Below are 12,239 nucleotides of genomic sequence, written 5' to 3'. Positions count from 1 at the left end.
CTTCCTTTGTTTTGGTAACTAAATAACCCAAAAGGCTTTATGAGCATTTGGAAGATTAAAATATAGTTGCCTTGGGTCTCAAATGATCGCAGTCAGAATGGGAATTCTGCTCACACCGTCCCCGAAAGCTCCCTTTCTAAGCCACAAACCCAAGGAGGTGAGGGCCTTGGCCTGTGGTATCCATACACGTGCTCAGAGATGTCTCCTGGTGATAGGAGGGGACAGGGCCTCCCCTCAAGACCCAATGTTTCTCTAAATGCCTGCAGCTGTTCCTGGTCCCCGGGGAGAGCGCACAGAACGAAGCTGTCTTGTACCACCAGAAGCACACGGCCATGACCCTCCTGGCCTCTTTCCTCTACTCTGCGCACCTGCCAGAGCGCCTGGCCCCTGGACGCTTTGACTACATCGGTGAGTGCGTGGTGGCCCTGTACCCTGTCGTCCTCCAACCCAGAGAGGCCCACCCCCGACCCCGTCCCTGACACCAGTGTGTGCGGTGTGAAGGGGATGCAGGGGCAAGGAGAGGAACTCTTCCACAGGAGCCTGTTGGGGCGCAGTGCAAGTGGAGGCAGGATGTCTGTAGCCAGCAAATGGCACTGGAGGATGGGGGGGAGGATGGAGAGCAGGTGCATCTAGGATTCTAAGCATTCCTGTGGGTTACAGGGACTGGGGACCCCATTGTTAGCCAGAACATGAAATGCCATTATTAAATGGACACTGAGGGCAGCCCTGGAGGGAACGGGACAAAGTACAATTGGCTCTGAGGCCACCAGATGGCAGGGCCATGCTAAGGAGGGGGGAGAGTGTCTTGCCTTGTTCAGGTGGGTGCAATGGGGCCAGAGTCTTAGGAGAGCGATGGTTCTCAGGTGTGGCCCCGAGACTGCCAGTTTCAGCATCATCTGGGAACATGCAGATTCTCAGGCCCCGCCCCAGACATCCCAAAGCAGAAGCCTGGGGCATGGGGCGCAGCCTTACCCAGGCTGTGTGAGGCTCCAGGGGAAGCTGAGCCCCACTGCAGGTAAAGAAGTGATGTGGCGGGGAGGGGCCATGAGAACCCAGGGACTTCCACCTGCTGGGAGAGATCCACTCCCACCCCCACTAGGGAAGTGGGGTGGGCACTGGCTGGAGGAGGTAGCCCTGGGCCACTTTGGGTGAGCCTGATGGGTCCTGGGGATGAGTGGGCCCTAGATAAGCTATCCTGGGCATCCAGGGGTCAGTCCTTGTGCCTGTGTGGTGGGCAGGGACCTTGGTTCTCCCCAAGGCCATTTGGCCCAGTGATTTTCCATCTCCTCCCACCTAAGAGGTGGCCAGACTTGCTTTCTTGGCTCTGTCCAAGTGCATCTCCTTCACTTACTCTCTCTTACCGGAAGGGATTATAAAGACCAACATGCTTATAGGGCAGTTTCCAAAACAGGGAGGGAGACAGGGCAGAGGAACTGGAAGCTGCCTACAGGAACCGCACCCACCTCCCTGGCCCCGCCCGGATGAGGTAGAGGTGATTGTAGACAAAGGCTGGGGCTGCGGGAAAGGTAGCTTGTGCCTTGTTTTGCCAACTCCCTGGTCTTTCTCTCTCCCTCCCTCCCTTCCTTCCTAATCTTTTAAAAAAGATTTTATTTATTTATTCATGAGAGACAGAGAGAGAGAGAGGCAGAGACACAGGCAGAGGGAGAAGCAGGCTCCATACAGGGAGCCTGAGGTGGGACTCGATCCTGAGATTCCAGGATCGTGCCCTAGGCGGAAGGCAGGCGCTCAACCGAGTGAGCCACCCAGGTATCCCTCTTTCTTTTTTTAAAGGTTTTATTTATTTATTTGACAGAGTGAGAGAGAGTACAAGAGGGGGTAGGAGCAGAGGGAGAAGTGGGCTCCCTGCTGAGCAGGGTGTCTGATGCCAATGCCAGGCTCAGTCCCAGGACCCAGGGATCATGACCTGAGCCGAAGGCAGAGGCTTACGAGACTGAGCCACCCGGTTTCTTAATAGTGCTCCCCCCTGGTTTCTTAATAGTGTCTCATTCATTCACCTTTAGTCCCATCCTCTTGGGCCTGGGGGTCCCAGAGTAGAAAGACACCTATATGGGGGAATGTTCGCCAGACGTTGTTAATGACAGATCATCAACAAGGGGTTAGGAAACTTCTCCGCCCTACAGTAATGGAGTCTGCCAGACATGGGCCTACCTCTCCCCACGCCTCCAGCCCACATGCTGACTGGTGAGCGTTGGCCCACAGGAAGCTCCTCCACATTCCTATCGGGCCACAGTGCTGAAATCACTCTTCTTGCTGTAGCCACACTGCAGATACATCTCATGCTCCTGGCACTTTCTGTCTTTATCTCCTGCCCTAATGGAGACAGGTTTGAGCCTTGGGGAGCTCGGCTAGTCACCTCTCTCTGCTTGGATATGTGCCCTTGGAGAGCAGGGCTCTCTGCTGGACAAGAAGCCACTTGGCTGCATCACAAGTGGATGTGGCAATCCTACACAGGCCCCGAGTCTGGCCTGAGTGAGGCAGGGGCGGCATGTCCAGGCACACCTTCTTCCCTGGGGATGCAGCCTGGGGTGCAGGCAGCTCCCTGCTGTAGGGAGCTCACTGGCCACCCACCCAAGAGGACTCTCTCTCTCACACTCCCATTCCCGACTCTGTTTCTGCTCAGGAGTGCAGGTGGCCAGACTGGTCCCTTCCCGGGACACTTTTGAACACTTACTCTGGGATAAGTCCTGGGGGTACGATGCTTACTTCTCTCTCTCTCTCTCTCTCTCTCTTACTGCAAGAATCCTCTTTAACTCTTGTGTTGTATTCCTTGCTGGAACTGTCATAACAAAGACTCATAGACTGGAAGGGGGCCGGGGGTTGTTGCTTAAACAAGAAATGTATTTTCTTATTATTTTGGCAGCCGGTAGGTGCAGGTGGCGTTGGGCTCTCCTGAGGCCTCTCTCCCTGGCTTGCAGACGGCCGTCTTCTCTGTCTCTCCTCATAGGGTCTTTCCTCTGTGGATGTGCCTGCCCAGGCTCTAACCTCCTCTTCTTACAAGGGCACCAGTCATAGCGGGTCTAATCTAGTGACCAACTTTTAACTTAATTGTCTTTTTAAAAGATCCTATCTCCAAATATGGTCACATTCTGAAGTACAGTGGGGACGGGGTGTGGGGGATGTTGGGACTTCAACTTTGGGAACCAAGGAGAGGGAGAACAATTCAGCCCTTACACATGTTCATCTTCTGGTTTCTGAGGGTTGTTCCGCAAATAGTCCTTGGCCCTGAGCAATGGACTCCTTTTCTCACCACTACCAACTCAGCACACCCCTGCCTGCCCACTCCCACCCCCTCTGCTGGCTCCTCCCCTCTGTGTACGAAAGGCTGCCCAACCAGAGTCCTGCAGGTCATGGGGAGGAAGAGCTCCTGGTCACGTCTGGGATTAACCAGCAGGAGGGAGAGGACTGCCTCCTAAGTGGCCATCAGAAGGTCTGGCTGGCGTCTCCCTTGGCATTGAAGTCAGGATGGGAGCTGATGAGTCCCGGCTCTGAAGAGGTGAACTGTGGCAGGACGTGATGCCAGACCTCTTCACCTGAAAAATGGGACTGACAGAGAAGTTGTCTGAAACATGGACTTGGCTATCTCGGCTGGCCTTTTAAGTTTTCTCACACTGCATTTTAATTTATTGAGGCCTACTTTACATACCAAATAATTCCCTAATTTCAAGTATTCAAGTCAGTGATATTTTTAGTAAACTGAGCAAGTTGGACAACCATCACCATAAATGAGTTCTAGAACATTATCATCACTCAGAAAGACCTCTCATGCCCAAGTACTGTTAATCCCGATTCCTACCCCCTGTGTGTAGCAACCTCTAATCTACCTTGTGTCTGAGAATTCGTCTTTTCTGGATACTTGATATAGATGGAATCTGACATCAGTCTGACAAGTGGTCTCTTGTGCTTGGCTTCTTGCATTCAGCATGATGTGTGTAGCCTACATGCCATAGTAGAGTATCAACAGTCCATGTCTATATTGCTGACCTTGGTGGCCTTTTCTGTGTTTGCCTAGGTCACAGTCACCAGCTATTCCATGTGTGTGTGATCCTGGCCACTTACATGCAGATGGAAGCCATACTTCTGGACAAGACTCTGAGGAAGGATTGGCTCCTGGTCAACTCCCGGCCCCTGTCTTTCCCTCAGATAGCTGGAGCCATACTTCTGTGCCTCATCTTCAGCCTCATCAACATAATTTATTTCTCAGCTGCTGTGTATCGGATTCCCGAGCCAGAATTACATAAAAAAGAAACATGATTCAGACCATAAGCTTTTCATGCCAGATGTCAACATTAAGCTACAACATCCCAACCACTATAAGCCAGTGGCATGGTACCAGTTTGCCAAGGTCTAAAATATTCACAATGGTGTGTGTCTTGGAATTTTTGAGTAGGTTCATGTCAATAAGGTATTTGGGGAAATTTCTCTGGATGTGCATTGATTCTGTATTATGATTTTAAAAGGGGAAGATGGGCTCAATTAAGTCCTTTTTGGGCAAATCCTTCACACTTCATTAAGTTTTAAATTTATTTAAAATGGGTTTTGCAGTTCTCTTTAATCAGTTGGATTAAGCCTACCACCCTTGTAGCTTTGCTATTAAACAGCTGAATGAAGCTTTACTACCCTTATAGTATTACCCTTTGAAAATGGAACTTTCTTCATTTGATGAGTTCCACACAGCACAACCTCTGCCCAAGAGGTCCACAGTGGAAGGGGAATAAGCCAGAAAGATCAGCATAGAGAACATGAATAGGAGGAAGTTGGGTCTATGGGAACCCTAGAGACTGGGGAGGCACCCAGAATGAAGAGACCTGATTCGGGGAGGAGTCTTCTTCCTTTCTCCACCTAGTGAAGGGAATGAAAGTGAGGTGAAAGTTAAAGTCCTCTTTCCCACAAATCCATTCTGCCTCAAAGTGCCAATTCCCCTGTCATATGGATTTGGATCTTCTTAAAAGTCCACATGGCTGGGTGTCCGTGTTCTGTTTTGTTCTGTTTTCTTGTTGCTAGTTTGATGCTGCACAGTATTGTGTAGTGCAGGTTTTCAAATATGTTATGTGTGGGAACTGGCTGAGTTAATCCCAGTCAGCCATGTTTATCTGTCACCTTCTAAATCAGTGACATGTCACCTTCTAAATCATATTTGGGGCTGTTATACATTTGATGTTGCTTCAGCATTTCAAATATGCTGCAAATTTTAGTGTTCATGTGCAGAGCGTGCTAAAAGCCTTCCTAACGGGTTGGTCAACTGTAGTGATTCTCAAGCTTTACTGTGAATCAGAAGAACTTGGTGGGTTTGTGACAAAAGCAGATTTCCAGGCCAAATCTGGATTCTGCATTCGTAGTTTAAAATGTAGGTCTTTAGAGATTTGCCCTAAATCTGAGCAAGTCTCCAGGTTATTCTAATGCAGAAGGGCCCCAGACCAAACTTGAAGAGATGCTTTGTGATGAATTCCATGAGACACTGGGCCTATGGGCTTTGCTGTGATTGACCTAATTTTCCACACCTTACCAACCTAAGGATGTATCCCCTGCTTTCTACTCTGCACAAAACTGAACGTTTTCTCATCTGTTGCATTGGGAGTTAAAGTTTAGTGTTTCGTGGTGTTTTCTTCGGAGAGTCCAGAAATGCTGATGCAAAACAGTTTTTAACAGAGGCCCATTAACCCCTGATCTGCATTTGCTAATGACTTAAGGGGTTGTCCATCACAAAGCAGGATCTTCTTTGCTGACTCAGGAACACCCCCATATCTTAGAATGCCACCTCTATAGTTAACTGGCCCAGAAACTTGAATGGCCTTGTGAACAGCTCATCGTCCAATCCTCTGAGGATAAGTAAAAATTTATATTGGATGAGAGTGGTCAAGAAATATGATTTCATTAGTTTTATTATCTGTTTATTTCCTCTGGGGAAGGTAGACTGATAAAATTATATGGCCTGGTAAATTTTTGGTACATTAATTGCCAGCTGCATGACAAAATTTAGTTTTTGGCAACAATCTGACGTTGTTAGTGGAATTTTACCCCAGCAGGGTCTGTGGGCTTCCATTTCATCTTGCTATAACTGCAGTTTTATGCTGAAAAGTACAAAGTTTAAATACCCTCTTCCAGTAATGCCAAAAACACAGAGCTTTTACATATCTCTTATTTAGAGAGAGTGCATTAATGTTCTTTGGCTCAGAAATAGTTGAAAGATAATAGGTGATTAACTTGAAGGACCTTTAGATTATTTAATTTTTGGTTATGTGGCTTTTTCATCATACTTAATGATGGAAAAGAAATGGTAACAAAGTAGGACCGGAGTTTCATACTGTTTTTATATGTTTGGCAAATTTAGTCCCATTGTATACTTTTTGGGCAGTGTTACAAGTTAAAATTTGATAACAGTTTCCAGTGTACAGATTGGAAGCTTCTGGATGTTTGACTGAGAATGGGTTCAAATATATTAATCACCATTCAGTATTAAGTGTAATATGGGTATAGTTTTGGTTAAGCCATCCCAGAAAGTCAAAAAGGCTGGCAGTGGGTGAGCTGAAGACCTCACCAGGAAGATGTCTTTTCATGTAGCAGCTCTCAGCGTTTTTTGAGTGTCTCAATACAACCTGGAGATGTGTCATACTCCCATTAGTAGCAACTGCTCACCACGGCACTGCCTCAGAAGGGATTGTGGGGGGCGGGGAGGCCACAAACTCCCCATGGGATGTCCCTCTTCTTCCTCTCCTTGCTTGAGAAGCACTGCTCCAAGATTTCCCAGACGCCACAGTTGTGGTGACACTTGAATGTTTGGATGAGGCCATGTGGTCCACTTCCTCGTCCTCTGCTCATCTTAGAATTACACTTTCCACTGGTCAGTTTTTAGAGAGAAATGAATTTGTCCCTGTGGATTAGAATGAGAGGTGGGAGGCTTTAGAAACCACCTGAGTACAAAGTGATCTAAATAGCTGATCTGCAGCAGTCTTTCTCAAGAGTGCTTGATGTGGAACCGAGCTTACCTGAGAGGTAAGGTGAGGTGGAGGAGACCCGTGTGGTCACAACTGTTGGCGAGACACTTCATTTGGCTCTATTGTGTCCCAGATGTGTTCATATGGCACTATATGAAACACCTGTTAACCCAGTATGACAGCACTTTATAACATATTAGTTGATAATGCCAGTCTCTGATTTTCTAGCCAACAATCCATCAAGGACGAAAAGCAAAGACCCATTTCCAAACTCAGATGTTCTTCCAATCTAACTAATGTCTGGTTTTCTTAAACTGTGTGGGAGAAAAAAAATAAAATTTATTATAATAAAGGCCTGTTTCCCACTTGATTTGGTCATGTTCCCCCCATCACACTGCAGACATGTTCATTATCATAAGAAATAGATTCCTGTACACGAGTGTGTTGCTAAATCATTCTGTGAATATTTATTTTGTACCCGATATGTATAGAATGAACACCGTTTTAGGAATTGGGGATAAGAGAAGTGAGGAAAACCCACCCTGTCCTCCTGCGTGGAGCCAATGTGCTGATTGTCAGTAGGAAAAGACAGATCAATTCAGATAGTGGTGAGTCCTATAAAGGAAATAGGCCTAGTGGAGAAATGGAAATGGGAAGGACACGGCAGGTGAGATTGGACAGCCACTCTGAGAAGCTGACATTTGAGGAGAGCCTTGATAGGCAAAAAAGGGCCTGCTCGGCGAGCATGTTGCTGGGCAGGTGTTTCAGGTTGAGATGGCATATGTGCAAAGGCCCCATGACCAGTAGGCAGTTGTCCTGTTGGAAGGATGGAAATCAAGCCACTAATTCCTGAAATGTATATAACTCTAGAAAATGTATGGATCACTTGACTTTTGAGAATTCTGGAATTTCTCCCGAGAGTGCTTTCTGGGAGATTGTGCAGTACCTCTGACCTCGTGGTACTTGTATGGGTACATGTAATATATGTATTTCAGACAAAGAGAGAATTGCCACAGCCCTTATCTTCACTCGGGGCAACAGATTTCTAAAATTGGCTTAATTCTTGCCTCCTTTAGAGCATGGAACAAGGAATTTAATCCAGCCTTTCAAAAATGTGTTTGATGATGCAAAATGTACATTGTCAGACCCAAATGGACAGATGCGGCATTCCTTGGGAGGAAAAGGTCCCGGAGTTTTAAATTTTCATCAAAAGTCCCAAGTGATTTTTTTTTTAATTTTTTTTTTTTTTTTTTTAATTTATGATAGTCACACACACAGAGAGAGAGAGAGAGGCAGAGACACAGGCAGAGGGAGAAGCAGGCTCCATGCACCGGGAGCCCGATGTGGGATTCGATCCCGGGTCTCCAGGATCGCGCCCTGGGCCAAAGGCAGGCGCCAAACCGCTGCGCCACCCAGGGATCCCCCAAGTGATTTTTAATGGAGTTTAAGAAACATGAGTCTAGTCCAACCTTTTTTTTTTTTTTTCATATTTGGGAAAATGTTGCCAAATAGTATGAAGTATTCCCAGGGTGTCTGGCTGGAGCACTTTTTATCCTTCCCCCTTTTGATGTTTACATAATTCTCTTCTCCAACAGTGAGAAAGGTGGCTCCCATTATCCACAATGTATTATTCTCTCAATCTTCGAATGTACAGAATGTCATTTCAGAATTACCAACCCATGTCTGCAAAAAGGCTTACTAATTAGAATTCAATAAATGTTTCAAGTTCTTTTTGTCTTGAGCCTTGAGGGCATATGGTCTCAATAGTCTAAATTACTTGGGTTAGTTATGGCCCTTTTATGTGGGTTATTCATTTGAAATATGGTTCAGATCATTTGTTTCTTTTTGTATCAATTTTACAGCCTCTCCACCCCCTCCCAAGCTTGCTGATTTTATTGTTTTTTGAGTATGTAAAACATTAACATCCAGTCATTCATTTTCAAATGGCCTGGGGAGAGTCACATGGCCTGTAGATGTGAGACAGTGCTGCCACTGCCTGTGAGTGAACAGCAGGGCCAGGGACAGAGCTCCCAGAGTGGTGAGTGTTGAGGGTGTTTGAAGTGCCACGGGCATCCTGTCTTCATTTTACCACCTTCCCTCAAATGCTCTGGGCTTTGGCAGCTTTCTGGTCACTCATGGTTATAAGAGTCCCACAGCTGGACTAACATAGCTGAGTGTTCTGAGTTAATTATGGTTTGCATCTCCTGATGTGTCAGCCTCTCCCCTGTGATTTGCATAGGACTCTCCCAGTCCAGTTTGGCAGTTTCTTATAAAGTCAAATTCATACTTACAATAAAGACCGGCAATCCCACCCAAGAGAAATGAAAATCCCTATCTACTTAAAGACCTTTATGCAAAGAATTATAATTGGGGTACCTGGGTGGTTCAGTGGTTGAGCTCTGCCTTTGGCTCAGGTAGTGATCCCAGGGTCCTGGGATCCAGTCCTGCATCTCCCTCTGCCTATGTCTCTGCCTCTCTCTGTGTCTCTCATGAGTAAATAAATAAAATCTTTTAAAAAAAGTATACCATAATTGCCAAAAGGTGGAAACAACTTAAATGTCCATCAGCTAGTGTGGATAAACTGTCATGCATTATACAAAGGATTACCACTCAGCAGTAAGAAGGGACCGTGTTACTGATATGCGCAACACACACTTAAATCTCAAAAGTATCTTGCTTAGCGAAAGAAGAGATCTTCTGGAAAAGTTAAAACTCTAAGGAAGTCAGAAAAGTGGTTGCCACGGGCTGGGGGTAGAGGAAAGTGACCCCAAAGGGGCAGCACAGAGAACGCTTTGGAGTGGTGGGAGGATTATATATCTGATAGTGGCAGTGGTTACAGGCCGCTGTGTTTGTCAAATACTAACACGGTACAACCAAAAAGGGTGGATTTTACTGGACATAAATTATACCTCCACAGCCTGACTTTAATAGAAGCCTCTCAGTTATACTACCTTCCTGTCTCCTACCATTATCCGTGGTCTGGATATCTAATTCTAGGGGAAAGTGCAAGTCTTTTTTTTTTTTTTTTTTTAAGATTTTATTTATTCATGAGAGACACAGAGCGAGAGAGAGAGAGAGGCCGAGACACAGGCAGAGGGAGAAGCTCCATGCAGGGAGCCTGATGTGGGACTCCATCCCGGGACTCCAGGATCAGGCCCTGGGCCAAAGGCAGGCACCAAACTGCTGAGCCACCCAGGGATCCCCGAAAGTGCAAATCTTTTACTGGCTTTGGGGAACCCTTTGGGGGAAGAGATAATGTGTTAGGTATGAAATGCCTGTTTCTTTTCTTTTTCCCTTTTTTATTTTATTTTTTATTATTATTTTTTAATTTAATTTTATCTTTTAAGAGAATATGCCAGAGGGGCACCTAGCTGGCTCAGTCAGTCTTTGCCTCAGGTCATGATCCTGGGTCTTGAGATGGAGCCCCACATCAGAGTCCTTGCTTGGCAGAAGCCTGCTTCTCCCTCTCCCTCTGCCTGGCGCTCCCCCTGCTTGCACGTGCTCTCTCGCTCTCAAATAAATAAAAATAAAAATAAAATAAAGAGAATAAGCCAGAGAGCTTTAGTATGATTAGAATCGAGGAAGAAAAAACTGGCCAGAAGAGCTGGGGGCTCCATGTAACTGGATCCTCAGCTGGGTTGGATGCATGGATTCCTTCCAAACATTGACAAGAGCCTCTGTTGCTGGGTGCCAGGGTGCAACAGCACCACCTAGTGAGGCTGTGGAGATAAGCTGGTAGCGGGCACAGAAAGGAACAGTGGTGACCAATCTGAACAAAGCAACAGGTGCTGGGAAGGTGCAGGGGACCGGGGTGGATGGGGGGCGAGGAGGGTGGTATAGAGTAGGGGCCCAGCATCCAGTGCCAGGTCACTGACAGATCTGCTGAGAACTGAGAGTAAGGAGGCATTGTCAGAGGAAGGCAGGGAGGAGAGCTTGCCAGCAGAGGGACTGCTCCATGAGCCTGGGGCACGGAGAGGTAATGTGGTTGGAGGGGTGCCGGGGGCCATGACAAGTGATGGGCTTGGAGAGGAAGAGCCTCAGAGCCCTGTGGGGGGTGTCTCTCGCCATGGGGAGCTATTGCAGTGTTAGAAGCAGGGGAGTGACATGACCAGATCTGTGGTTTATGAGTAGGTTCAGAGGGTAGCAGCAGGGAAGCCTGTTGGATTCCTGTTGCAGTCATCCAGACTGCAAGATGGTGAGTAGCCAAGGGGATGGAGAGAAATGGATTGAGAGGTTTGAAGGCTATTTAATAGGTAGAACTTTCAAGATGTGGTGAGTGGACGGTTGGAAAAGAAAGAGAGGCAAAAGTCCAAGATGGTACCTGGGACCCTTGGCTTGGGTGGCTTGGGTAGATGGTGATACCATCCACTGTGGGGTAGCAGGTTCAGGGGAAGCAATTAGGGTGCAGTAGGTATGAGGTGCCTGTGGGACACCCACATGGAGAATCCAGAAGGCAATTGGACATATAGGTCTGGAGCGGACAAGGACAAATTTGAATGGTATGTGAAGTGAGGAGAGTGACTGGGGGTGCCTGAGGAGAGGCCTCAGCTAGTGACCAGGTCAAAACCCTAAGCTGCAACATTTAAGGCACAAAATACAAAACAACACACACACCCCCGCAAAACAAAACAAAACAAAAACAAAAACAAAAAAAAAAACACCTCACAAATGAGTTCTGAGAAAGAGGGGCTTAGGGAGCTTAGGAGGAAAAAAAGATGAAGGCATAGGAAAAGAGGAATCAATATTTTTAGTGCTGTTGAGAGGTCAAGTAAGGTAGGGGTGGGGGGTGATGGTCTTGGTGAGAAGAGTTCCAAAGGAGAGACCAAGGCCGCCTGCAGGGTAAAAGAGGTAAGTAGCCAGCAGCCACACCCAGTTCCTAAATAACACAAATCCCAATCTGCCATTTAACAACAAACTTCTGATGGTTCAAAGGCCTATACATAAAAAAACAAAAACAAAAACAAAAACGAACAAACACACACACACAAAAACCATAAAAGCATCAGGAAAGACCATCCTTGTGTGGAACAATATGGGCCAGGGATATTAAATTATGTCCATTTCACCGGTGTCCAGCAAGGAGATGGGCCTAGAGCCCCGTGAGAACACAGATGTATACACAGATTTGAGAGCGATGGGCCAAAGTGGGGTAGAACCTGTCCATTTTAGGAAAGAGCTGCTGTGGCCATTGCTCTTCAAGGGCAAGGCCCAAACTCCATCCGTTCATCTCTGTATGTGGCCACACAAAAATTCAGCGGGGTCATTGAAAAGATCATCTTGGCTTGA

At 46.9% G+C, this 12,239-nt stretch overlaps 1 protein-coding gene across 8 annotated transcripts in view; it reads left to right on the top strand.

Annotated features, from left to right (window-relative positions):
• Positions 1-7,323, top strand: part of PAQR5 (progestin and adipoQ receptor family member 5) — a 71,079-nt gene extending 63,756 nt beyond the window's left edge. For all 8 annotated transcript variants that reach the window (XM_055319725.1, XM_055319726.1, XM_055319727.1 and 5 more), the window contains 2 exons: positions 267-408; positions 4,031-7,323. In XM_055319725.1, coding sequence (XP_055175700.1) covers positions 267-408; positions 4,031-4,272 — 384 coding nt within the window. In that variant the 3' untranslated portion in view covers positions 4,273-7,323. The remainder of the gene's footprint in view (positions 1-266; positions 409-4,030) is intronic.
• The last annotated feature ends 4,916 nt before the right edge of the window (positions 7,324-12,239 follow it).

Source organism: Nyctereutes procyonoides, unplaced genomic scaffold (assembly GCF_905146905.1).
Source record: "Nyctereutes procyonoides isolate TBG_1078 unplaced genomic scaffold, NYPRO_anot_genome, whole genome shotgun sequence".
Classification (NCBI taxonomy): Eukaryota; Metazoa; Chordata; class Mammalia; order Carnivora; family Canidae; genus Nyctereutes; species Nyctereutes procyonoides.
The sequence above is the reverse complement of the archived record's forward strand: the minus strand, read 5'-3'. Positions and strand labels throughout refer to the sequence as shown.